The following is a 27,446-nucleotide window of genomic DNA, read 5'->3' as shown; positions in this document are numbered from 1 at the left end:
TTCCCAGGTAATTCTGATTCTGCTGCTCTAGGATCTCACCAATTTGAGAACAAGTGGTCTGGATTTCAGAGGAAGAGATGGTCTGTCAAAAGAAAAGAAATTATTTCCAGCTCTAGATTAGTGCTACAACAGAGAAGTCTTGAGTTTTATGGGGATTGGACCCAGCCTGGGAAGACTTCAGAAGTATGAACTCTTGGCCAAGGTGTGGAAGAAGAGCTTTTCTGGGAAAGGAGCAGGATGGTGATGATCTGATGTGGGAAGGAGTATAGTATAGCTGAAGAGCTAGTGGGGTATGAGTATGACTGGACTGTGGGGGTGTCGAGGGGGTGGCATTAGCTGCACCTAATGACATAGACTCATGCTAGAATGGGGAGGTTTTGTAGTGGTGAGTCACCTTGAAATTTTTGAGTATGTTTTCAAAATGTTCAGAGCCCACTTTCTACATATAATGAGATACACTCATATGGATGCATACACATGCACAGATTCAGTGCTTGACATTTGCGCTAAAAAAATCTTGACCGTGGGGAGCCTGGGTGGCTCAGTCAGTTAAGCATCTGCCTTCAGCTGAAGTCATGATCCCACAGTCCTGGGATTGAGCTCTGCATCGGGCTCCTTGTTCAGCGGGGGAGTCTGCTTCTCCCTCTGCCTGCCGCTCCCCCTGCTTTTAAAATCTTAAAATTTTAAATTTTAAATTTATGCTCTTAAAATCTTAAAAAAATTTTTGACCTTGTTAATGGCCATGTAGTCATCGAGAGAAGGCATCTTTTGATGTTAGCACCATATTTGATAAAGCCTCTCATGATCTCTGTATGGCTAAGATAGAGAACTGTGGACTAAATGATATGGTTAAGAGGATATATGTCTAATTGAGAAACTATATGTAAAATGTTTGACTTAATAAATGGATATATCAGTGAGGAATGTAATTGATATTAACTAGTAGTGTAGTTGGGATCATGTTTTTGTTATAAGAATATAAATTCAACAACATAATTATGCATATCCTAAGTCATACCAAGAAGAATATGAGGACACATGAGTACAGTCAATATTTGATTTAAAAATCCTCACCTTGCTTGAGGATATTGAGAATAAGTATGTTAAATTGTAGAGCAATAATGCTGTGGAGAATGACAGAAGTAAAATTTAGAGAGACTCCAGTGTGCTAGCACATTGAGCTCAAATTAGCAAAGTCAACATTTATTTGTGTCAAAGTGTCAGATATAGAAGTATTTAGAAAAGAGAAAACATTAATTTGCCAAAAATATTTTGAAGAGAATCTAAGCTTTAGAACTTGGCTTACCAAGTAAAACAATACAACAGACATTTATTTATTTATTTTAAAAGATTTTATTTATTTATTTGACAGAGAGAGATCACAAGTAGGCAGAGAGAGAGAAGCAGGCTCCCTACTGAGCAGAGAGCCCGATGTGGGGCTCAATCCCAGGACCCCGAGATCATGACCTGAGCTGAAAGCAGAGGCCTAACCCACTGAGCCACCTAGGCGCCCCAATGCAACAGACATTTAAAGAGGGAAAAAAACCTCCCAAGAGTACAAAGGATACTTATCTTCAATTAAGAGGGTCCAAGGCTAAAAAACAAGCTGCTCATTTGTTTATCATATCCACAAAGGTTGTCTTAGATCTGCTCACAGAAGTTAGAGGGATAAGGCGGTTTGTCAGGGCATCTGCCACATATAGACAAGGCTTAAGCTTTTATTTATTTTGGGTACTAGAACTCCATAGAAGTAGTAACATACATACATACATACATTTATCTATCTATCTATCTATCTATCTATCTATCTTTTATCTCAGGGAGAAGAGTAATTCCATCCCCTGCCCTGTGGACAAATAAAAATTATTATTTTTATTATTATTATGTTCAATTAGCCAGCATATAGTACATCATTAGTTTTTGATGTAGCGTTCACCAATTCATTAGTTGCATATAACACCCAGTGCTCATCCCAACATGCGCCCTCCTTAATGCCCATCGCCTTGTTACCCATCTCCCCAGCCCCCAAGCATTCTTCCAGTGGTGTGGGATACTCTGGTCCAACAGCTTCATTCACCAGCTGAGCCCTATGGCTGGGCTGCCAGACTATGTTAACTCCTTATTGCTGTCAGTGTCACACAAATCAGTTCCAAAAGGGGAAAAGATGGTGTTGGTTACCACAGTAAGAAGAGAGTGATTCTGTGCTGGTTCACAGAACTTGACTACTCTTAAAAAACATGAATAGATCTGCCATGGTTGTCTTGATGCTGGGAATTCCCACAGAATTTTTTGCACGCCTCTCCTGATGTTTTCAGAGTGGTCATAGGTTTGCTAGTGTTTTGGTATCAGATCACTGTTGCAAATATAGTTCTTGTAAAGATGACGAGACTCTCAGCTTCCTGTAGACAGAACGACATTCTTAATCACTTAAAAAAAAAATCTGTCAGCTTAGTAGAGTACCTGGAACACAGAAGGTAATGAAGGATCTTTTGAATAAATTAATGAATGAGAAAGTTAGTGAGTGAAAGTAAACATATTTAGAGAATTGTGTTTTGTCCTTGGCAGAGGGCTTGAGAAAATTTTGACAAACTGGGCAGAATCTAGAGAAGAGAGACCAGGATATTAAACTATTTGATATGAAATATGGTTGAAGTTGCTGGTAATTTTTTTTCAGGTTGGAGAAAAGACCACGGGATGGAGGAATTTGGATCATATTTCTTACATGTTCTACTTGTCCCAAAGAGATTTGATCTCTTCTCTGTGAATATCCATGACATTTCATGTTTCTCCTCGAAGTGATGATGGTGACCATAATTATGGAAATAGTAGTGATGGTATCAATAGCAGAAGCATCTGTCACTTACGTAATTGCGTGCACCCTCACTGTGTGTGTGCTTGTGTATTCAGACATGGCCCCTCATTCTTTTTTTCAATAGCTGTGCAATTTAGACATTATTATACCCAGTTTTTAGATGAGAGAACTGAGGCTTAATGAGGTTAAGTAATTTCTGGAAGTTTATAGGTAGCCACAGCTAGTAAGTCTTAAGACTGGAATTCTAACCCTAATTGTGTCTGCTTCCAAATCCAGTGCTTTTGCGTCTTCTTCACATATTTTCTTTTTTTATATTCTAGCACTTTGTGAACCCGTCTTGTCACTATTAGACTGGAACCTCCTTCAGAGCAAATTGTCTTGTTAATATTTAAATTCCCCACAGTGTTTTCTTCTATACGCAATAGATACTTAATAAGAACTTCCTAAGTAGTAAGCTGAAGCATTTGATAGGAAATCATAGAAAAGAGGAAGCAGACTTTTCTGTATTATTCCATAAGGGAGAATTTGGGTGAAATTTTATAAGGTAAATTCCACTGGTGCATAACGATGTTCAAACAAGCAGAGCTGCCCACTTCTGGAACAGAATGTTTTGTCAAAGAGCAAACTTGCAGCCAAGGCTAGAAGGGTGCCTGCCAGGGCAGGATGTTCTAGAAGGAAGCCTGGAGAGGGGACATTTGACTATACGACTTAGTCATCCCTGAGGCTAGGAAATTGATGGACTATGTCTAGTACTTTCTTTGTCCTTTAATGAACTTCACTATTGCAAGTTATTCCAAATGTTCAATGTCTCTTATGCAGTTTGTGAATTACATAGCAAAGTTAAGGTCTAGGGGACATTAAAAAGTCGGGTATAGGGGCACACTGGGTATGGTGGGTTAAGCCTCTGCCTTTGGCTCAGGTCATGATCTCAGGGTCCTGGGATCAAGTCCCACATCGGGCTCTCTGCTTGGCGGAGAGCCTGCTTCCCCCTCTCTCTCTGCCCGCCTCTCTGCCTACTTGTGATTTCTCTCTCTCTGTGTCAAATAAATAAAATCTTAAAAAAAAAAAAAGTCGGGTATAAAGGGATACAGCTCTTAGAACTGTCTTTCTTCGTACGCAGTTTAAGTAAGTCAAATATAATTGGGAACTGTTTCTGAATTAGGATGATGGGGAAAGACCATGGCATTTCTCAGTGATTAGGGAGTTCTAAATTTGTAGAAATTAAAATTTCATGGTATACTTTTTAAGTTATTTTTTAAAAACAGCTTTATTGAGATTGAATTGTCATATTAGACACTGTATTCTTTTAAAGCCTCTGTACAGTGTTTTCAATATTTTGCCTCAATCTAATGTTAGAACATTTCCTTGCCTAAGGCCCTGGCTACAGTCTCCAGGACAATGTTTCATCCCCACACTGTCTTCCACATAGAGGAAGAAGAGGGCTTAGAGCACATTGGACGTTGAGCATGGGTTTGAAGGAGGCAGTGGATGCAACTTGGCAGAATGGTGTGGGCCCGTCAAAGAGACAAATCATGAGGGCCCAGTGTCTCATTTCTGGAAAAGATCAAGGATTGGGAAAGGCCGGAAGGCAAGCAGTAGCCCACCTGGTTGGGAACATACGAGTCAGAACATTATAGAGCGCAAGGCAGCTAGGCTGGAGTGGCAGTTGGTAGACTTGTAAAAGCACATGTAATTTGACTCTGATGAATTCAGCCAGTCTACAAATGTGTAGGGACATTTCAAGGAAGAAAGCTGGCAGGCATGGACAGATACATTCTCAAAATTTGTCTAAATCTTAGTCTTCCCAGTCCTGTATTTTTTTTTTTTGACATGAGAATTGATACCTACATGTGTTTCTCTAAAATATATTTTATTCATTTAAAATAAAATAAAATAAAATAAAAAATAAAATAATAAATAAATAAAATATAAATAAATATAAATAAAATAAATAAAATAAAATAAAATAAAATATATTTTATTCATGCTTAATATAAAATACTCGGACTCTATAGGTCTTCTCTAATCTTACTCGCAATCTGATAGATTTTGCTCTATTAGGGCTTTTTGGTTTCATAAAATATTTCATAATTTTATCTCGACTTGCCAAAGAATGAGTTGATTGTTGGTTTTTCACCTGCACTGTGAGCCATCTGGCGCTAAGTACCATTTATATTATTATCTTTCCCCAGCTAGCTCCACTTGATAGCATCTGTCCCCAGTAGAAAGAAAGGCATAGACTCAACCTGCCATGTGAAGCAAGAGGTCTCGTAAATGCAACTTTTACTGTAGAGCATTTGAAATTTGGCTTCTCACTGTTTAAATATTTAAAGGTGGTGCACATTTTCTAATTTTTAAACATTTACTGTGCTTGGATTCAGAATCATGTGGTCAGCTGACTTGTCAAAAATATATTTCCTTATTTGACTATTTTTACCCTAACTGAACTGACCCTTCTCGAGTGTTATGTCACTCTTTATGAGTTTTGCCTAATTCCTGGGCAAGTTGTTCAACAGCTCTTACCCACAACTTCCTCATTTATAAACTTGAGGACAATAATACCGACTTCCCACAGTGTTGGAGAGGCACACAAGGCGTGCCCCCAGGATCAGTGTGTGTGCTCAGCCTCATCGCCACCCCGACTCCCATGCGGGAACTGCCTATTTTCAACAGTGCAATAGCTCACACCTAGTACAATGCGGTTTTAATTCATGTCAAAGTAAATCAGCAAATTTGTGAGTTCCCTGGGTCAGAAACTTGTCCTCTCTACTTGCTAAGCTGGATTTTTAGAAAGACAATTCCCCAGGTATAATGATGTTTTATTTGCTTAGATTCTCTGAATTTTGTACACCTTTTTTCAGAGGAATTGAGAACCCCTTATGGATACAGGATCTAGGTAATTTTTTTTTTTTTAAGCTGTTGAGGAAGCCTCAACAGGAGCTGCATCATTTTACAGATGGGAAGAGAGGCAGTTGGGTGCAGTGACTGGTTGAACTGTATCATGATGTGGGCCATAAAATGAATGTAGAAAGAGAGTTATAAAAGGAAAAAAAATGTTATTTATAATTCTGTTGAGACATCTACCTCTTAAACCATTTCCTTAAGCATCCTTCTTCAGATAAGGTAATTTGCTCTTCCATAAGAGAATACTTGAGAATAAAATTGAGTGGTCTAAAGGGTGTGCTATATTTAATTTCCTATTAACTGAAAATAGCTATAAAGAACTGTCTACAATTTTGTTTCTCCACCTTCAGTATTAGACTTACTATTGCAAGTTGTTTTAAAGGAGAAAACAGTCTTTCACTAGATTTTACATCTAGTGAAGGAAACAGAGTCTTTTTTAAAAAACTATAGTTACAAAATTATTTTTCCCTTTGCATTTAAAATACCTTCTTATTTTTACTGAGCATATTGATTTTGTTTGTGAAATAGCTAAACCATTTAATTTTTCTGTTTTCACAATGAGTAATTTTATAATCACAACTTTCTGGGTTTGGCTGAGTTATAGTTATCTTGTGTATTTCGTGTCACGTAGGGGTGTGTGTATGTGTGAGAGAGAATGAGAAGATAAGGTTTAAAAGACTTCTGTCGTTGAAAGTAGAGGTTGTCTTAATTCTGATGGTAGAAGCACCTGCAACAGGGCCCAGAATTAGAAATATTTTAGCTATGGCTCTTGTGGTTTAACATCAGGGTATTGGAAAAGATTCAGAGAGCAACCACATGTATTTGTGAAATGCAGGATTGAAAAGTGAAGCTAGACATTGTCTTTTTAAAAACGTACACCTTTTCTTTGGTGATCAGATTGTGCTAGGCATGGTGATAGGTGCTGAGGGTGAGGGAAAGGAAGAGAGTAGTGAAGGTCTTGAAACAGAAAAGGCAGTCTGCCCAGACGCCTGTGTCATTAAGGAATAAAGTGCGTGAGTGGCTGTGAGAATGAGGGTTATAATCCCGTATCTATACTTCGAAGTGGTATTCGATGATGATGAATGTGCTGTATGGATACGGTAAGGCCCACCTGTAGCTCATAGTAAAAACATGTGGAAGTAACGGCCATTCTCCCAACCAAAGCTTTTTTCTTTCTATCTCATTCTGTTACTAATGGTTTAGATTCTTTTCACCTGGCACTTCTGTTCTTTCACTATTTGACTTTTCTTAGGCTTTCTGTTTAAAGTTTTTATTACTGAAAAGTTAAAGCAAATAAAGCATCTTATATGACCTACAAGCTTTTTTTCCCCCCCAGACGCAAATTATGTACAAGTGGATAGAGCCCAAAATCTGCCGGGAGGATCTCACAGATGCTATTAGGTTGCCCCCTTCTGGAGAGAAGAAGGACTGTCCCCCTTGCAACCCTGGATTTTATAACAATGGATCATCATCTTGCCATCCCTGCCCTCCTGGAACGTTTTCGGATGGAACAAAGGGTAGGATGCCAGTTGGACCTTTAGCAAAATAATCTTGCTGGGCTATTGTGACTTTGTTCTTCATTGCTTTTACAGAAGACTTATTTATAAAACATACTTATCTCACAGAGACTAAAGAAGAGTTGAGAAATATAATGAATCGTGAGGTGGCAGTGCCTTCTTTAACATACCACAAGGAGAGTTTTTTCTTGGCATTTTGTGTAATACGTGTAATACCCTCTTCACTGGATGACTCACTCTGCCTTTGAATGTTGATTAAAAAATTCCGCCATAGGGAGGCCCGGGTGGGCTCACTTTGTTAAGCATCTGCCTTCGGCTCAGGTCATGATCTCAGGGTCCTGGGATGGAGTCCAGCATCGGGCTCCTTGCTCAGCAGGGAATCTGCTTCTCCCTCTCCCTCTGCCCGACCCGGCTCCTCTCTCCCCCACTCATGCTCTCCCTCTGTCTCTCAAATAAATAAAATCTTAAAAAACCATTCCACCATATTAAGTGTTAAGGATAGGCACTCGTTTTCCAGTGAGTGTGTACACATATATGTATGCAAGCATAAGTTATAACCTCTTCTAATTCAGCTTTGGAGTCATAAATTACATTTTGTGCTATAGTAATAGCAAAAAATTACTTGTTTTGAACATATGGCAGTGAAGATAGTCTCTTAATTTTTCAGGGTGTACAGTTGAGAAAATGTTAGTGCTTATCAAATAATATAGAAAGTGTTGCAGAGTTTGTTTTAATTTTGATAGACAAAAATTACAATGTATTTCAGTTGTGGTCATCTCTCTTGAATATAGCCAGGCTACCTGCTTACTACCCAGAGCCTTTGGTAGATAGCATAAGAGGGACTTAAGAGTCTGATTAACTTGATTTTGAATCCACATCCGACAGGCAGCCATTAGTGTGATTAATCCAAGTTCCTTAAATCTTTTGAACCTCAATTTTCCCACCCTTAAAATTGTGAGTAATAATATCTAGCTCATATTCTTCGAACAGGTTATGTAAAAATGTGTCTAAAGTACTCTGGTATCAAGAAGTGTTTGCTCAGTGAACATTTCTAATGACATGATTAATGCAAGTGTGTTGGATAAATTCAGAAATGGTTGGACAGGACCCTTCCATTTCATTGTTGCACATAGTAATTTAAATTAGGTTTATTGATAAACATGACTCTCAACTCCCAGTATCATTTTTCAACATAGCCAATATTTTGTATTTCAAGTAATGAGTCCATAATTTAATGGTACTCTGTTAAGTTTAATAACCAATAGGAAGGCTGAAATATTTCCTTGTTCATGAGGTAAAGGGGACTGATCTTAAGAGCACATACAAGAGAACTAGTTTCGGGTTACCCTTCTTGTGCAGGGTGATTGATATTAGCAGTTACTCTCAGAAATGAAGGAAAAAAAATAATTTTAAAAGATTTTATATTGATCCTTTTCCTTTTTCATGTTAATCAAGTGTATATGGGTAAACTATATCCAGAAATATTTTTCTTTCCAGATTATTTTAGAAAAAGTTATTAATTCTTAAGGGAATTGATGCTCTACTATCTCTCCTTCCTGCATTCCTCTCTGCTAATTAAAGTTTAGTAGTACTCAGAGGAAGAGGAAGATGTCCAGATGCGATTTAACTGTAATTATTTCCTTCACCTGTCTCTCATAGAATGTAGACCGTGTCCAGCAGGAATGGAGCCTGCGCTTGGGTTTGAATATAAATGGTGGAATGTCCTTCCTGGCAACATGAAAACTTCCTGCTTTAATGTTGGGAATTCAAAGTGCGATGGAATGAATGGTGAGTTCAGAATCGGCCTCCTGGACATATTGGGTCATAGAGTTTCTTGGACCCAGCTCTCTAAAAACATACCAAACGTGGGTATGAGGAACTTCATTCCTGTCCGTTGGCTACTTGTCTGCCTTCCAGCCCTCACACGGAAATAGTGAATAGGGTGTCACAACCAGTCAACTTCTCTGTAACAGTATGAACTATTTTGCATTTTTTTGGAGTCAGCTTTGAAGTAGATATTCAGGTCACCATTTATGGTTATAAATGTATTTAGAGTAGATCACCAAGGGAGGTAATGAAATCCATGTTACTTGCCATTTTGAAGAATAGGATGACAGCATTTCTGCCAGCATTGAGTCTGGCTCAGGACTAAGCTGTGTTGAGAGGTGAGGTCATCTCTAAGTCCCCTTTCCTATGAAATCTGTGATTGTGTGTACAAAATATATGTAAGCCCCACCCATTGAAAACTTGAAAATGTGACAGAGTTTTGTAAGATTGTGGCTGAATTTTATTTGTTCCAATATTTTAAGACCCGAGAGAGGCTAGCACTTAGTTTTCTGCAATATTTCCTGGTTGAATGAGTGACAGTATCTATATGTGTATTTTTTTTTAAAGATTTTATTTATTTATTTACAGACAGAGATTACAAGTAGGCAGAGAGGCAGGCGGGGGTGGGGGTGGAAGCAGGCTCCCTGCCGAACAGAGAGCCCAATATGGGGCTCGATCCCAGGACCCTGAGATCATGACCCAAGCCAAAGGCAGAGGCTTTAACTCACTGAGCCACCCAGGCGCCCCTATACGTGTATTTTTAAACTTAATGCTAGGAGTAGCTGTTCACAAATACTAGGGTTTTATACCAAAATGCATCCTTTTACTTTCATCATCTCATTAGCAATTTTAATGAGCCTACTTTTTCTCCATATTACATTTTGTTGTTTTAAAAAATTCTTTTAAATTGCTTCTGTTTTAAGTCAGTACCTATCTGAAATAAATATACTTGGGATGTAGGAAGTGAGGTGAACACATGAAAATGAAGATTGAAAAATAGTAGGTCCTTGAATACTTCCACTTCTAGGAAGTTATCCTAAGGGAGAAGAAGAAAAAATACAGTAGTAATTACTTGACCATGAGGGTTTATGTTCCTAAAAGATCCCATGATTGAATTCTAAGTTGAAGAAGTTAAGACTTATGGAGGAAAAATAAGATTGGGAAGGCCAGGGAATCGAAAGAACTCATGAAAGCATCGAGTGTGTGTGTGTGTGTGTGTGTGTGTGTGTGTGTGTGTATTCACTTACTAGTAAAGATTATCTGGAAATTTTACTTGATCTTTTGGAAAACTTGGTCTAACTCTCATGGTAATACTCGATGGTAGCCACTTGCTTCCTCCTTTACTTAGAGGCTAAAATGTACATTTTTTATAATTTTCAGAAATGTTCAATTATTAATTTGAAAAATAGACATCTCTTCACTATTAGTATGTGATATTAGAATAACAAATAGTAATGTGAAAAATATAATACAAAAATGAAGATAAAAGGTGATGTGTATTTTTATGCCTAGACAGTTCAGTATCCAGCTTTGAGAGGAATAGCACTGACAAGAATGGGGACCAAAGTGAGAGGCCCAGGAACAGCCTGTGTCATGAGGGGATCACCCAGTCATGGGTTCAAGTGGATGTGCTTTGGCTAGCTTGACTGTGTGACTTGGAGTACTTGGAGATTCATGTCTTCTCAGTCTGAATTGTACATAGTTGCAGACCAGATACACAGAAGTACATCTTCATGTATTGGAAGTTTGCCTTAAAGTTACCCATAGTTGGAGACAAGTTACTGTTTATGCATGAAGATGTTCAGTGAGCATTATCTGTACTAACAGAAATTGAAATAGTCTAAGTATCCAGCAAAAGATTATGTTTATGAAAGTTATGCTGTACTGATAGAAGAAATATTATGCAAGCATTAAAAATCGTAGTCATCTGGAAAACAATTTGACAGTGTTTCAAGAATTTTGAAAGTTCTTCTTCAACCCATTTATTCCATTTCTGGGAATTTATACCTGGGTAACAATGTAAAGATGTAAAGAAAGAAATTATGGAAAAATATGTTAACTTTAGTGCTAATTAAGAGGAAACAAACTAGATTTTCAAAAATGGGATATGATTAAATTAAATTATGCAATCATGGAACCTATTGTTAAATCATTAAAATTAGATGTCGTAAGGATTTTTAATGGGAAAATGTTTTCAAAATAATACTAATGAGAAAAATCAGAAGATAGTGCTAAATAAAAAAACCAGAAAATAGAGTATTCATTAAAATCTAAGGTATGTTAAAGTGTGCACTAAAAAAAGATGGAAAAGAAATACATTGAAATGTTAAGAGGCTCTCACTTGGAAGTGGGAAGTTACAGGGAAGTATGAATTGCTTCATATTTTTTTGTTTAGTTTTGCCATATTTAACAAATATACCTCCTTGATTCACATTGATTTCCAAATCACCATAACAGCACAAAACACTGGTTTAAAAATATGTCTATTTTACCTAGTAATGCTTTCACCAAGATTCTTTTCTAAAAAAAATATAGAAAAACTTTACCAAAAATAAGTTTATTATTACAGTGTCATTTATAGCACCTAAAAGGTAAAAACAATCCAAATGGTTAAATTGAGTGTGTGGTCAAAGGAGGTAAGTCCGGTAGTGTGATTGGTAAATTACGGATATTAATTATATCCATCTACATGATAAACTATTAATTCAGTCATGAATATGTTGGTGAAGTATTTATGCATAAAAATGCTTATGCAATAATGTTAACATATAAAACCATGACACTAAATGTTATCAACAACACAATCTCAAAGATGTAAAAACCTATGCATCCAAAGATAATGAAAGGAAACTACTCAAAATGTAAGCAGTAGTTTTATTCTGGGTGATGGGGTTACAAGTAAGTGTAGTCTTCATCTTAAAATTTTTCTGTGGTTTCAAAATTTTATAATTTATAATATGATTTCTGAAAACAAATAAATAATGGTACATGGGAGATGTTTCTCCTTTCCTCATTTAATGTGGCCATTTCAGCCTATGGTATGTTGATTATTTCTATGCAGAGGTCAGACCTCCCATCACCTTCTATGTGCAGCTCTATCTCCCCATTCTCTTGTCAATTGTTAGCATAAGCTTCTCCTTCTTATATGCTACTGACCCTCAGTGAGGGAAGACCCAGCCTTGTCTTCCTAACCCTAGTGCTTCTCATGGTTCTTGGCAGTCCATGAAGGCCTCTTGAGTGAGTAAGTGAATGAATGCAGAACAGTAGTTGTAAATTAGGGACTAGCAATACAGCAAACTGTAAGAAAGAACTCTGGACCCCAAATCTTCTTCTCTAAGTAATTTGAAATTTCTAGTTTCTGTTGGTTATCTGAGGACTAAGATTTTCCATTTCAGTTTATTAGAAAAGATAAAGACCATCTATTTTAGTTTAAAAGAAGCTGAATTGAGAAAACTGCTATTAGTTTTCCCTTAAATAGCTCCTGTGCAAAAATATGCATTACTTGATTCTTCCTGAAGAATCATATGGAATGTCTTTATTGATATTAGGAGTCTACCTCTGCATGCAATTTACAACTGCAGTGTAAACATAGGGAATTCTTTTGGAGTATTTTTAACTTTGGAGGGGATGAGGCAAGATAGTAGAAACCTAGGGGATCTCATTTCATCTGGTCCCTTGAATTTAGCTAGATATCTATCAAATCATTCTGAACACCTATGAATTCAATCTGAGATGTAAGAAAAGAATTGCTGGAATTCTACAAATAGAAAAGTAACCAGTTTTTGCAAGGCCGGAGGAGCAGAGACATGAATCTGAGGTGATGTATTGGAAGATAAACCATGGGTCGGGGTAGGAGGGAGGGAGCCTCTAAAAGCCAGCTCCTGGAAAGTAATATAGCCCCAGTGTGCAAAATGGGAACTTTTATCATTCTTCTCCAGGGAGAGACTCTCCTGCCTGAAAGGTGCTCAGGTCATGAAACTGGGCAAAGTCCTAGGTGGGACAGTGTGGTCTTAGGGTCCCTGAGGTCACAGAAAGAATGGGAGGTGTCTGAGTTGACAAAGTTCCCAAGCACCAGAGTGGGGAAACTGGCTATGGTCAGCAAGCCTGCAAGTGGGCTTTCAGCTCTGTTTTCCATAAACCACAAACCATGGCAAGGGGGTGCCCTGCGAAGGACAGAACATGGCAACCTCCTCCTTCCCCCAGGCAGGGTGCAAGGGTGCAGAATGATCCAGCAACAGCTCTCCCTGTGGGGCCCTGCTCCCTCCCCTCTCTCCTCCTTCTCTCATCCCCTGAGGATAGGTGCAGGTGTGAGATACGGTCTTTGGAGTTTGGCACACACAAGAGTGAAGACTGATATTCCCTGAGGGTTTACTAAAGAGGAGGGGCCCCAATCTTTCAGCTCCAGGGCTGGTGATTAGGGCGCTGCCATTTTTATTTTCATTCTCTAAAGCGGGGCAGAAAGCCTTCAGGGAACAAAAGCCACATAGAACTACCCGGAGCAGCTTACACTGACCCTGGCTCCCTGGCAAGGGTCGGTGTAACTTCACCCAGGCAAAGACATCTGAGAATCAGTGCAGTAGGCCCCTCCCCCAGAAGACCAGCTGGAACATCAGGAGAATACAAAGTTTACCGAGCACAAAGAACTCCAAAACTCCAGTGCTAGGGGAAAATAGTATGTAGAATTTGAGGGGATTTTTCCTCATGATTCTTTTCTCTTTCAGTTTGAAATTTTCCTTTTTGCCTCTTTTCCTTTTCAGCTAGTTTCTTATTTTATCAACTCTTTGTTTTTAAGTCTTTTTTAAACTTTCACTTTTACATTTATAAATATGTTCTTCATTTTTGGCTTCCTTTCACTGTATTCAATTTTATTTTTCTATATATATATGTTTTGTTTTCTTTACAATTTTAGGATTTAGTGTCTTCTAACAAACAGATCAGAATATACTTACGACCAAGTGGATCACCTGTTTTGTCCACCTGGGAGATTATATTCTCTCCTTTTACCCCCCCTTTTTTTTCCTTTTCTTTCTTGGTTTCTGATCTCTTCAGATTTGTCTAGTGTGTATTTTGCTTGGGTCATGGTTGATACTTTTGATTTTATTCTCTTGTTCACCCATTCTTCTCTGAGCAAAATGACTAGAAGGAAGAATTCACAAGAAAAGAAAGAACTGGAGGTAATATTCTATGCCACAGATCTAATCAATATGGATATAAGTAAAATGCCAGAGCTGGAATTCAGGATAATGATTATAAAGTTACTAGGTGGGCTTGAACAAAACAGAAAAGACACTAGAGAATCTCTTAGTGCAGAAATAAAATCTAATCAGGCCAAAATTAAAAATACTTTAACTGAGATGCCATCTAAAATGGATGCTCTAACAGGTAGGGTAAATGAGGCAGAAGAGAGTCAGTGACATAGAAGACAAGATGATGGAAAGAAAGGAAGCCGAGGAAAAGAGAGAAAACCAACTAATGGACCAGGAGGTGAGGATTTGAGAAATCAGTAATACCATAATGCAAAATAATATTAAAATTACTGGGGTCCCAGGGGAAGAAGAAAGAGAGAGGGATAGAAGGTATATTTGAGCAAATCATAGCTGAGAATTTCCCTAATCTGGGGAAGGAAACAGGCATTCAAGTCTGGGAGGTAGAGAGAACCCATCCCTCAAAATCAATAAAAATAGATCAACACCCCAACATATAATAGTGAAGCTTGCAAATTTCAGAGGTAAAGAGAAAATCCTGAAAGCAGCTCAAGAGAACTCTTTAACCTACAGGGGGAGGAACATTAAACTGACAGCAGATCTATCCACAGAGACCTGGAAGACCAGAAAGGGCTGGCATGTTATATTCAGGGTACTAAATGAGAAAAACATGCAGCCAAGAATACTTTTATCCACTATATCTCCTTCCATTCAGAATGGAAGGAGAGGTATAGAGCTTCCAGGACAAACAGAAGCTAAAAGACTCTGTGATCACTAAATCGGCCTGCAAGAAATATTACAGGGATCCTGTAAATGAAGAGAGAGTTATAAGTAATACAGACCAGAAAGAAACAGAGACAACCTACAGAAGTGGGGTCTTTACAGGTAATACAATGGCACTAAACTCTTACGTTCCAATAGTTAACTCTGAATGTAAATGGGCTATATGCCCTAATCAAAAGACGCAGGGTATCAGGAAGATAAAAAAGCAAGACCCATCCATATGCTGTCTGCAAGAGACTCATTTTAGACCTAAAGACACTTACAGATTGAAAGTGAGGCAGGGAGGGGGAATATTTGTCATGCTAATGGACATCAAAGGAAAGCTGGGGTAGCAATCCTTAAATCATTCAAATTAGATTTCAAACCAAAGACCATAGTAAGGAATGAAGAAGGACACTATATTATACTTAAAGGGTCTATCCAACAAGATCCAACAATTATAAATATTTATGTTCCCAACTTGGGAGTAGCCAATTATATAAACCAATTAATAACAGAATTAAACACATTGGTAATAATACAATAATAGGGGACTTTAACACCCTACTCACTGTAATGGACAGATCCTCTAAGTAGAAGATCAACACGGAGTATTTCTAACTTTGAACATAAACACTAATAGTCTTTTTTATTTTTTTTACCTTATTTAAAAAGATTGTTGGAAATCAATGGGATTTTTACTGATAAAGACACCTTATCTCATTTCCAGGTTGGGAGGTGGCTGGAGATCATATCCAGAGTGGAGCTGGAGGTTCGGATAATGATTACCTGATCTTAAACTTGCATATCCCAGGATTTAAGTAAGGAAAACCAATTCTGATTCCTTTCTGTAAGAATCCTCATGCCTGTTTCCCTATAGAAATAGACGCAGTAGGACTGCTTTAATAAAATATACTTATGTTCTGATGGACTTAGCAAATAGTGAACTGTTGTAGGATAATGTATTACATTTAAGAATATCTGTAGAATTGATGATTGAGAAACTGTAACCATTAGTTGTATATTTAGATGAAGCTGAAAGTTTTGTGTTTTTTTTTTTAAAGATTTTATTTATTTATGACGACAGAGATCACATGTAGGCAGAGAGGCAGGCAGAGAGAGAGGAGGTGAAGCAGGCTTCCCGCTGAGCAGAGAGCCTGATGCGGGGTTCGACCCCAGGACCCTGGGATCATGACCTGAGCCGAAGGCAGAGGCTTTAACCCACTGAGCCACCCAGGCGCCCCGAAGCTGAAAGTTTTTAACAATAATTCTATCCAAATGTTACAATAACCATGATTATTGGAAGCTTAATGAAAAAGTTTTTGCCCAAGTTGTTGTTTGTGGGAGTATTTTTTGATTTATAAATTTATTTTTTCTCAGTTTTATCTGTAAAGTAGTATGTTATAACTGTTCAAATCCTTTTTTTGCTTTTGTTCTCCATGTTGACATTTCCCAATAGGCGTATTTTGCTTGTTTTAGAATGGATGGTAATAGTTATATCAGGAGATTCAAGCATATTACCATCGTTGTGTAAGCTCCTTACTGGGATGGTCTGGGGGCACAGAGATGGAGCAAGGAGGAAGTGGCTGTGGGGAGCCATTGATTAGGGGAAGAGAAGAGCATTGCTTTCAGCTTAATGGAGAAAGTGACTTATTTTGTGTCATACTGTATTTAGAATATACAATAAATATTATAATTTTAATCTGTCAAATAGGCCACCAACATCTATGACTGGAGCCATGGGTTCCGAACTGGGAAGAATAACATTTGTCTTTGAGACCCTCTGTTCGGCTGACTGTGTTCTATACTTCATGGTGGTAAGTGAAAGAGAGGCTTTCAAAGGCAGGTTTCTAAGCTTGGCATTTTCTTTCAAGTGCCAATTCATTCATGCAAGTTGGGATAAGAATCCTATTTTTCTTCCCATTCTTAAGTCCTTGCAGAAAGTTAAAAAAATATCTAAAGGAGTCACTAAGAAATGTGCAGTGCAGCCCACAAAGAAAGCTTGTGTTCCTCATGGGGAAGACCGAGCAAGGGGGCTCGGGTAACTGATGGAAGTCAGGGGATAGTAATCTGGTAAAAACTCCTTCATAAAGATATGCCTTCAGCACACTGAAAACTCTCCTCTAATAACCATTCTGTAGTTCAAACCACTAGGAAGGAAAAACCTCTGTAAGGAAACTCTTCACTGTTAAATTAATAAATGTAGACAAAGGACTTACTACGTGCATGTCATACTTTTGCCCAATTTTTTCTAGATGGCCTATACATTTCAACTCTTAGCTTGAGAAAAGTAGTAACACAAAATTTATTAAGACCTTTTGTGGGTATTACGATGTTGTTGGCTAAGATTTTAACACCGTAAGTAGTGACTTCAAAGACATTGTTTTTGCTTTTCTCCCAAGTCTTTTAGTAGCTAGTTAGCAGTCTATTAACAGTTTCCTCTGTGACATACAAATTAGATGAAGATTTCAATATTTGTGATTACTGCCAGCTTAAGGGAAGGCAGGCTGTTTTCTTCTTAAAAAAAAAAGACTTTGTTGTAGTAAAAGAAGATCATGAATAATCTTCAACACATCCATTTTTTTTATAAGATTTTATTCATTTATTTGACAGAGATCACAAGTAGGCAGAGAGGCAGGCAGAGAGAGAGAGAGAGAGAGAGAGAGAGAGAGAGAGGAGGAAGCAGGCTCCCTACTGAGCAGAGAGCCCGACACGGGGCTCGATCCCAGGACCCTGGGACCATGACCTGAGCCAAAGGCAGAGGCCTTAACCCACCGAGCCACCCGGACGCCCCAAAACATCCATTTAATACACTACAAATAAGCAATAATTCAATTCCCAGCTCCACCTCCCTATTTCTTTAATCTGTTCATTCTTTTTCACCATCAGTGCCATTACTGAGGTCCTGACTCCCACTATTTCTCAGTAGCCATCTGTATTCTTTTTCTCTCCATTCTCTCATATATGCTGCTCTCAAAATGTTCTTTATAAACATCAAAACAGTAATGGAGACCTCTACAACGAATCTGCCTCCTTCCCCTTGCTGGTTGGTTACTGCCTATGGCAGTGGTGATTAAAGTGTGGTCGCTGGACCAGCATCACCTGGGAATTTGTTAGAAACATAGGTTTCTCGGCCCCCTCCTGGTCTTAATGAGAAGCTCTGGCGATGGGGCCAGATAACTGTGCTCTAGTCAGCCACAAGGGTGGTTCTGACATCAACGAAGGTTTGAGTGCCAATAGCCTCTGAATACACTTAAAATTTCTTAGCATGGCTCGGTTTGGGTTTTTGTCCTCTTTGCCCAGCTTCTTTTTACCAAGTCCGCCATTACTACTCACACCTCTTTAGACATCCTGAATTTGTTAGAGGGCCGCTCTGTACTTCAGTTCTCATACTTGGCACTCTGAGCCAGAATGGCTCTCTTCCTTTTGCTCCTTTGTCCGGTGAACTCCCACTCATAATTCAAGGGCTGCTCAAACTTCACCTATTCTGGGAAGCTTTCTCTTAGTCCTTTAAGTGAAATTAGCCGTTCTCTCCAGTGTGCTCCAAAAACTCCTTGAGAAAACTCTGTTTTAATTATGTGACTGTATTGATGTTTTTGTCTCTCTCACTTGACCAAGCACTCCTGAGGGTAGGAATCGCAGCTATTTATTTTTGTAAATCAATCTTAGAGTTTTTAGCTCATAGCAGAATCTGTTAGTTTTCTTTCCTCTCTGTCTGATTTGGTTTTCTCACAGGTTTTTTTGTGATGTCAATTAAATAGTGTATAGAAATGCTCTCAAAACCATGCAGGTTTTCAAAACCTTTTACAAAGGTAAGATGGTATTATTTGTGGTAATGCAATAAATTTCATTTATTATTGGAATAAACATGTGGAAAGATGATGTTTTAACAGAGAACTGTCTGTATATTCTGAGCTCCTTTTAGGAAGCAGCATGTATGGTGGTTTGGTCATTTGGTAACGTGGAGAATTCTGTAATGTATGACAAGCACATTCTGTTATTCCTGTCTGTGGTGTGAACTCAAGACACGTCTCTTTACAGCATATTTGATTACTTTATAATGTTTGACTCCTATGTTTATATCATAGAAAGAAACAGACATATCTTGAGCTCATGCCACCATATGGTCAACATCCCGGATAATGTAACAGAAACCCATCCGAATTTCTAAGTCATCTAGTAGGGTTTCTGTAGGGACCACTAATTAGAAAATTCAAGGCTGGCTTTGATTTTCACTTCAAATTAATTAGTTGTGTGTTACATTATTTGGTTGACTTACTATATTTCTTTTCTAGTCATCTTAATGACAGCATATTGGTTAGAATGTCACACATTTGTAGGATATTCTAAATATTGAATTTAGCTAAGGAAATCAGAAATAAAACATTTACACATATTCCTTTGGAATTCAAGTTTAAGCAGCAGAAGAAGATTCTTTGGACTTAAAGTAACATTCTGGTTAATAAACACTTGGAGAAGCCTGGAAGTTGCAAGTGTGGTTCAAGGGGAACTTAGGACTCCTGTGTAAGAGCTGCCTAGCAGAATCTCTCAAGGAAAAAGGCAAACACGGAAAGCCTTGCTCTTCTGTGAGAAGCCTAGAAGTTTTCTGTGAGAAATCGGAGGAATTTGTTTTCCCTTTGAAGTGTCTTTCTTTCTTTCTTTTTATATTTTATTTATTTATTTGACTGAGAGAGAACACAAACAGGGGAAATGGAAAACAGAGAGGTTTCCCCTCTCACCCACAGAGCAGGGAGCCCGATGCCGGACTTGATCTCAGGACCCCAGGATCGTGACCTGAGCTGAAGGCAGACACTTTACAGACTGAGCCACCCAGGTGCTCCAGAAGTGTATTTTCTAAGCTAGAGTCACCTGCACACAGACACATGCACGCGTGCGCACACACACACACACACCCTTAAATGTACTACAGTTTGAGACTTCTTTCAGGTTATATTGACAATGTGTTTGAAAAATTGTAATTATTAAGCTGGTAAGTGCTTGTGTAGACTTGGAGGTTTTGAGAGTTCTAGGGTGACGTGCTCTGCAGATAAATATTCATTGACCCTCCAGGGGTTTTTGTAAAGACATATTTGTAATGTATACACATGTATATTAATCCTGAGTTTGTGCTTTTTTGTTTATATTTTCTACTATATATTAGGATATTAATAGAAAAAGTACCAATGTGGTGGAATCATGGGGTGGAACCAAAGAAAAGCAAGCTTATACCCACATCATATTCAAGAATGCAACATTTACATTTACATGGGCATTCCAGAGAACCAATCAAGGTCAAGATGTAAGTTCCAAGCACTTTTTTTTTTTTTTTTTTAAATGCAAAGATCATGCTCCCGATGGAAATTTGTACAAAATGGTCACCTATCTCTCCTGGAGGAAAAGACTTAGTTTTCTATTGATATGGGATCAATCATTTGGTTATGGAGTGGATTTGTATTAAAATGGTTTGAGAGCAAGAATGTATGAAAATGAATAACACAACGTATCTTTGGATTGTTCTACACTAAACAGATATATTTGCTGAAAGCTTAAGAGAAAGAAAGTCTGACTGTAGTTATTAAAAGGTATCTTTAAGGCTTTCTAAGACTTTGAGAAGGCTGGTGACTGTCTTCCTCTTTTTCTGAATGATCTGACATTTGTCCTGGAGCTGTTAACTGGTATTGGTTTATTATTTCATTGTAGTGATGTCACCTTTTATAGCCTGGAGAGTGTGTATATACACATGATTGGGTTTACACACAGAATTATTTATTTTCTTTTACTGTCCCTGCTAGAGTAGAACTTAATTCTCTCCTAAGTAAGTTCCATTGTATGTTTTGAAAGTAACAAGACTTACTTTTGTGGATCTCCATAGACGTGACCTTCCCAAGGTGAAAACAAGGTAAACCACTTAAAGCTGTGGTGACAAATGCAGAACATTTTCTCTTTTCTCTTTGGGCTTTCCCTGGTGAACCCATTCCCAGATGTTATTTGACTCTGATTGTTGATGGGTGTTTGGGTTACCATCACGCAGGGCATGAACATGCTGTGGAATGTTTCCTCACCTTCTTTTTGTCCCTCCCCCAGACAAAAGACATTAATAGTCTACGGTAGCTCTGTTCTCTACTGATAGAGTGGTGCCACTGCCTGGTGAGAACTAGATCTTGATTGACCCAATGTTACAAGAAGAAAAAGTATAGTTAGACCCAGAGATTTGTTCTCTATTCTGCAACCCTTCACTAGAAATCCATACATAGGTCAGGGAAAGTACTGGAGAGAGAGAGAGAAAGTCCCAAAGGGATGGTGTGATGGCATCATGGTCAGTGTTTGGTGAGGACCAGAGTCCTAGTCTTTCGAGGCTAACCCCTCTTCAAAAGCTTTACCACTTGCTACACTGCAAACATCCTATTGTATCATTACAGTTAGGCTTATCTCTGAATAAACCATCATGAGAGATAAAATTGCTCTTGTCTTAAACCATACCAGTTCTTCCAGATGTAAAGCCTATAAACATGCCTGATCTTGCGGTGATTGTGGATAACCTCCTGGAACTCCATTACTATGGAGATTAGCTACTAGTGTTAAGATTTAAGATTTTTTTTTTTAAAGAACGAAGAAGAAGTAATTTTAATCCATTATCGATTATAAACTGCTAGTCTGGAAGACTCTGCCTAGCTATTTTGGTGATATCCACATAAAACAATCTGGTTGTACAATTCAGCCCCAAGGCAGAAGTCATTACTTTCTGCTCTCTTTTTAGAATAGACGGTTCATCAATGACATGGTGAAGATTTATTCTATCACTGCCACTAATGCAGTTGATGGGGTGGCGTCCTCATGCCGTGCCTGTGCCCTCGGTTCTGAACAGTCGGGCTCATCGTGTGTCCCCTGCCCCCCAGGCCACTACATTGAGAAAGAAACCAACCAGTGCAAGGAGTGTCCACCTGACACCTACCTGTCCATACATCAGGTCTATGGCAAGGAGGCTTGTATCCCATGTGGGCCTGGGAGTAGAAGCACTCAGGTAAGTGAGTGTGTGTTTCATTTATTCCCAGGAAAACTTTAATAGAGACACTCATAAGATCCTCTTAATATTTCTCCAGGAACTGTGTTTTAATTCTGTTTAGAAATGGCCTTTTCATTCTTCTTGTTTTCTTTCCTCTTACATTTATGAAGCATGTGAACATGTCTTATGTGCCATGAAAGCCCTAGTTCCTGGGGGCATAAGATATTAAGAAAAGCACCCCAATAAGAATGGTTTCCAAAAATATTAAAATTAGATTTTTATGTATTCTGTTAGGGGAGAGCAAGTAAACTCCCTCTGTGGGTTGGCCATAGGAATATAGGGAGAGCAGCAAGTATATTTTAGACTATTTTAAGGGCAAAGGTTGATGTTATATTATGGGTAAAGGAGAAAGTGGTTTTATTGTCTCTTGAAACTGGCATAACAGGGACTTTTGGCTATTTATTAAAATACCTTTCTCTAAGAAACTGGTCTTAGAATAACTTTGCTCTTACTTTAAAAGATGCTGATTTTTCTTTACTCTGCCTTGGAAAATCTAATTATTTTTTGGAAATTCTCTATATTTATGTGATAAACCATAACTAAGACAAAAAAAATGAAAAAAATTTTAAACATAGAACTGTTTTTGAAATACATTTTTCATAGCAGCTAATATTTCGTTTTCTACTATATATTTTTTTTGTTTCTTAATCTTTAATCAAAGGACCACTCAGTCTGCTATAGTGACTGCTTTTTCCACCATGATAAAGAAAATCAGAGTTTGCACTATGACTTCAGCAACCTCAGCAGCGTGGGCTCATTGATGAATGGACCCAGCTTTACCTCCAAAGGAACCAAATATTTCCACTTCTTCAATATTAGTTTATGTGGGCATGAGGTGAGTGCTGGCTGTCAGAATGAGACGGAGCTGTATTTCAGCTCTGATTGAGTTGATATTTTCTGTGTGGATGGCCCAATAAAATCTCTACAGAAACTAACAACCAAATGTCAGAAACTGAGCTGTGATTGCTTAAATCCCGCATTGCCTCTTAGCACGTTGGCAGCTTTCTCCAGCAGGGCCAGCCTTGTCTGCCTCTCCATCCCTCAGAGCACTTATTCCCCAGCCCCTGAAACCCCAGAGATAATGATCTTCATTATGAGATGCTGTGCCAGATTTTATGCAAAGAAAATAAAAAGAGATCTGATGACCACAGATGTTTTCAGGCAAAGGGATCTATAAATTTTACATGGTGTGGTGTTTGTCCTGTTCTGATTTCACAGGGAGTGATCTGAAACACTCAGCTGGTTAGTCACTCAGTTCATTCAATAAATAAAGGCATATTAAGTACGTGTTTTGCTAAATATTGAGGGAAACGGCGAATGAGATTCTTTACATTCCAAATTACATTTCTTTTTGTCCTTATGCCTGTGTTGCCGCTGTCTTGCCTTCCCTCTACCCCGTCTTCTTTTCTGTCCTCTTTCTCTTCCTTTCTCTTCTATTCTAATTCCTTTCCTTTTGTTGCTGTGTTTCCCTTTCTTTCCTCAATAGTTTCTCTCTGATCTTTTCCATTGTTTTCCTATTCTCAGTTTCAACAATTTAAGCTTAGTAACAACATATTGTACCTGTATTGCTGTGAAAAGGCTTAGTGGAGGAAGAAAATTTTTTAAATTTGGACTGCTAGCTGCGTGAAGAAAGATAAGTCTACGTTCCTTTCTTTGGGCCCGTGTGTGCTCACCCTACAGCTAAGACTAATAAAATCGTCTTCCTTTTTCCCTTTATACTGTCCTACATAGAAATTATAAAGCTATAGTTGTTTGTAGTGGGACTATAGTATATTTAAACAGTCTTCCAATTTTTATAGATTACATATTCCAACTGAGTGAATGATTCAAAAAGTAAACTCCTGTATTCCCTTCACCTTCCTCTGTAGTTGAGTAGTTACATGTCATTGCGTGTGAGTAGCTGAATGAAGACACTTGTAGTGACCAACTTAAGAATTTAGATGGTGTCCTAAATTTTGCTTCAATAGGACTTTCAGGCTTTCTTCTTCAGACTTCATATTACCTTTTTGCCACAACAGACCAATAAAGGAGAAGGAAGAGCACGTCTTTTTCTTTGACATTAAAACCTTCACCAAGAGTTATCTTGTCTCTTTGAACACATTGTTATCTTTTGGATTGATGGTTTCATGGGTGACTTTTAGTTCCTTAAGTTAGATAGCTTTCATCCAGCACAAATGATGCTTGTAGTTGGAAGAGAAGTGCAGTCTTGAATTTCTATATTCATTGTAATTTAAATGACTCAACCCTGGTTAAACGTCAGAATTCCTCAAGAGCTTTAAAAAAAAAAATGCCAGTGCCTGGGCCCCACACCATACCAATTAAAGCAGGATGTCTGCAGTGAGGAGAGAGCCACTGCTCTATGAGGGTCATGAGCTCTCTGAGATCTAATATAAGGACTGACTCTTCCACACACACACACACACACACACACACAAAGAGGTTTCTCTTTATGACTTTATTTTCCTAGGGGAAGAAGATGGCTCTCTGTACCAACAATATAACAGACTTCACAGTAAAGGAAATAGTGGCGGGGTCCGATGATTATACGAATTTGGTAGGAGCCTATGTATGCCAGTCAACTATTATTCCTTCTGAAAGTAAGGGTTTCCGAGCAGCCTTATCATCACAGTCCATCATTTTGGCAGATACATTTTTAGGTAAGCTTCATTTGGTTCCTGTGTAAGTATGCAGTTATTCTGAAATCACAGTATTGATAACTTGTCATTGTGTTGGTATTTGCCATAGATGATGACGGCCGTAGGTAATTCTAAATCATCACTTTGTAACATGGTTCCAAAGCTCCTGAAGTTGAGATCTATTGGTCAATCTAAGTGAGTGCAAGGATCTCCTGAATTTATGCATAAATTTTTTTTGAGAGTCTATGCCTTTCATCAAATTCTCCAGGAGCTTAAGAAGCAGAATAAGACTAGAAACCAAAACTATAAACAAAAGGACAGCAAACAAATATTGTGTAAACCTAAATCATAATATCTACCACCGGTTTTCATAAGTAAGTTGGTGACACTTAGTAAAGGTGAATGTGGGGAGCTTTATTCCCCGTCTGTCTTTTCTGTCTTTGTAGACTAGAAGGCATAAGAAAGTTTTAAGAATGACCACTTAGTGATTTTTATGGATCGAGTTCATTAGAACCTCTGGGATGGTGATATAACATATAACAGTATAATAATTTAACAAGCTTCTTGTGATTCTAATGTACAGCAGAGTTGAGAACCATTGCTATCAACTCCAGAAGAATTTAGCTTTAATTTTCAGCACCGTGGTCAGTTACCGAGTCAGCAGGAGAGGTTGCTGTTACTGCTTGCATTTTGGATCTGTGGTCATTTTGTCTCCAAGGGATAGGAGAAATGCCCGACTTTTAGATTAAACAAAATTTGGAGTTGCTTTCTAGAAGTTATTGGGTACAAAAATTTTTGGTTTTCTCAGGTGTGTCTATATTGAGTGAAAAGCTGTATTAGCAAAATAGCCCAGCTCTTACAACACAACTCATTAGAAGCCGAGAATTTTAATAATGTTAGGATGTTGAATTGTTAGAGCTGGAAGGGGCTTTAGAGATCATCTCAATTATTTCATGCATTTTACAGATTTAGGACATAAGGCCCAGGGATGTGAAGTGACTTGAGCAAAATTACAGAGCTATGTAGTAGATTCTTTTCTTTTTTTTCTTAGAGTTTGGAATGGTACTTTATCTTACCGTAAATGCATAGATTTAATACAATATTTCTGGTCAAATGACAGTATCCGAGTAAAGCTGGTTTCTATTCAGATACACAGAGACTAAATAAATCTCATTCTTCCATATTGCTTAATAGCTTCTTTTTTATTGTCATCTAGGAGTGACCGTTGAAACGACATTGCAAAATATTAATATAAAAGAAGAAATGTTCCCAGTTCCCTCTAGCCAAATACCAGATGTACATTTCTTTTATAAGTAAGTGAAGATGCTGCTTCCCTTGACTATTTTAATCAAGAGTATCTTGGTACCTAGAATAGTAGCTTATTATACTTAATAGATACTCAATGATTAGTACTTAAATAGAAGACTTAGTGTAAAGCAGGAAACATGAACTATTTTGAAAATGTTATATAAGTTCTGATATGTATAATATATATCTTTTTTCTGATTATATATATTTTTTCTATATTTCTACTTTATATCTATTTCTTGTATACACTCTATTTTATCTATACTTTATATATATATATATATTTTTTTTTTTTTTATAAATTGGGCAATAAAGAGACTCTACTTCCTTGTCCAGGCAGTATTTGTAATTCAGACATTTCAGTATTCGCCAAAGTAGACACAACCTCTCTTCCCTTTGAAAAATTTTTGTGATAATGACTTTGATTATAATTATGGTGACTTGACTAAACACCTTGATGATAGCTTATTACTTTACCTGAGAAAATAGACCATTTTTCCTAGGCAGTGAAAGCAAATGAGCTCAGTTTGTATTAAAATTTTTAATTAGTGAACTTGGACACATTTTTCTTATTCATTGTTGCATAGAGTGTGGGAGCAGTTACACACAGGATATTTATGTCTTGGAGATCTGTGTTGTGTCTGTTCTGTAAAATGCCATTTGCCCTGCAATAGGTCTTCTACAACTACAACATCTTGTGTCAATGGCCGGTCAACCGCTGTGAAAATGAGGTGCAATCCTACTAAACCAGGAGCAGGAGTGATTTCAGTCCCCAGGTATTCTTACTTCTATGTGGTCGTTTCACATTTGTATTTATTGTGAGGCAGCAAAACTCTCCAGAATCCTACTATTTTAAGACATATCCTCTAGGAATGCAAAGCAGAAAGAACAGAAGAATATGTAGGTTTTTGTTGTGGGGATGTGCTGAGCATCTCTTAAAGAGGACTAGGTCTTCACCAATCTCAGTACTTCCCGGTCTCCTCAATGCCTTATTCTCCTCCTGTTTGCCTGAGTGTCTGTTTGGCTTGAAAATTATTTAACTAATTATATAATTATTGTGTTTGTCTCCTCGTATTAATTCATAGTGGTTAGTCCTGATTTCCCTAAGAGCTGCTTTATACATAACCTGTCTGATAGTTCTTCATCAGTGAACTACCTGGTGGTCTAGACGGAAGTAATCTACCCTCCCAATCATAGCTTCTTTCTCCGTAAGCAGCGGGGGAGATAATTTGTATGCTCCGTTTCCAGCTCCTTCGTTTTCTGATGAATGGCGGCAGAATGACCGAGGTAGAGTCTCATCTGTAGAATACACAATACGATTCATTTAACTTACTGGCATTGACAGAACAGCTCTCCACAGTCTCAGTCTGACTAATACAGTCCACTTGGATGGGAACTGTAGGAGAGAACGAG

At 38.0% G+C, this 27,446-nt stretch overlaps 1 protein-coding gene across 1 annotated transcript in view; it reads left to right on the top strand.

The window, feature by feature from the left end:
- Nucleotides 1–27,446, top strand: part of ELAPOR2 (endosome-lysosome associated apoptosis and autophagy regulator family member 2) — a 72,481-nt gene that overhangs the window by 15,265 nt on the left and 29,770 nt on the right. The window contains exons 7-16 of the mRNA XM_080818668.1: nucleotides 7,053–7,233; nucleotides 8,893–9,021; nucleotides 15,757–15,847; nucleotides 16,741–16,843; nucleotides 20,188–20,325; nucleotides 21,784–22,047; nucleotides 22,751–22,924; nucleotides 24,557–24,746; nucleotides 25,942–26,038; nucleotides 26,708–26,809. Coding sequence (XP_080674794.1) covers nucleotides 7,053–7,233; nucleotides 8,893–9,021; nucleotides 15,757–15,847; nucleotides 16,741–16,843; nucleotides 20,188–20,325; nucleotides 21,784–22,047; nucleotides 22,751–22,924; nucleotides 24,557–24,746; nucleotides 25,942–26,038; nucleotides 26,708–26,809 — 1,469 coding nt within the window. The remainder of the gene's footprint in view (nucleotides 1–7,052; nucleotides 7,234–8,892; nucleotides 9,022–15,756; nucleotides 15,848–16,740; nucleotides 16,844–20,187; nucleotides 20,326–21,783; nucleotides 22,048–22,750; nucleotides 22,925–24,556; nucleotides 24,747–25,941; nucleotides 26,039–26,707; nucleotides 26,810–27,446) is intronic.

Source organism: Martes martes, assembly GCF_963455335.1.
Source record: "Martes martes genome assembly, chromosome: 11".
NCBI classification, from domain to species: domain Eukaryota; kingdom Metazoa; phylum Chordata; class Mammalia; order Carnivora; family Mustelidae; genus Martes; species Martes martes.
This window is presented reverse-complemented; position numbering and strand designations above follow the sequence as displayed.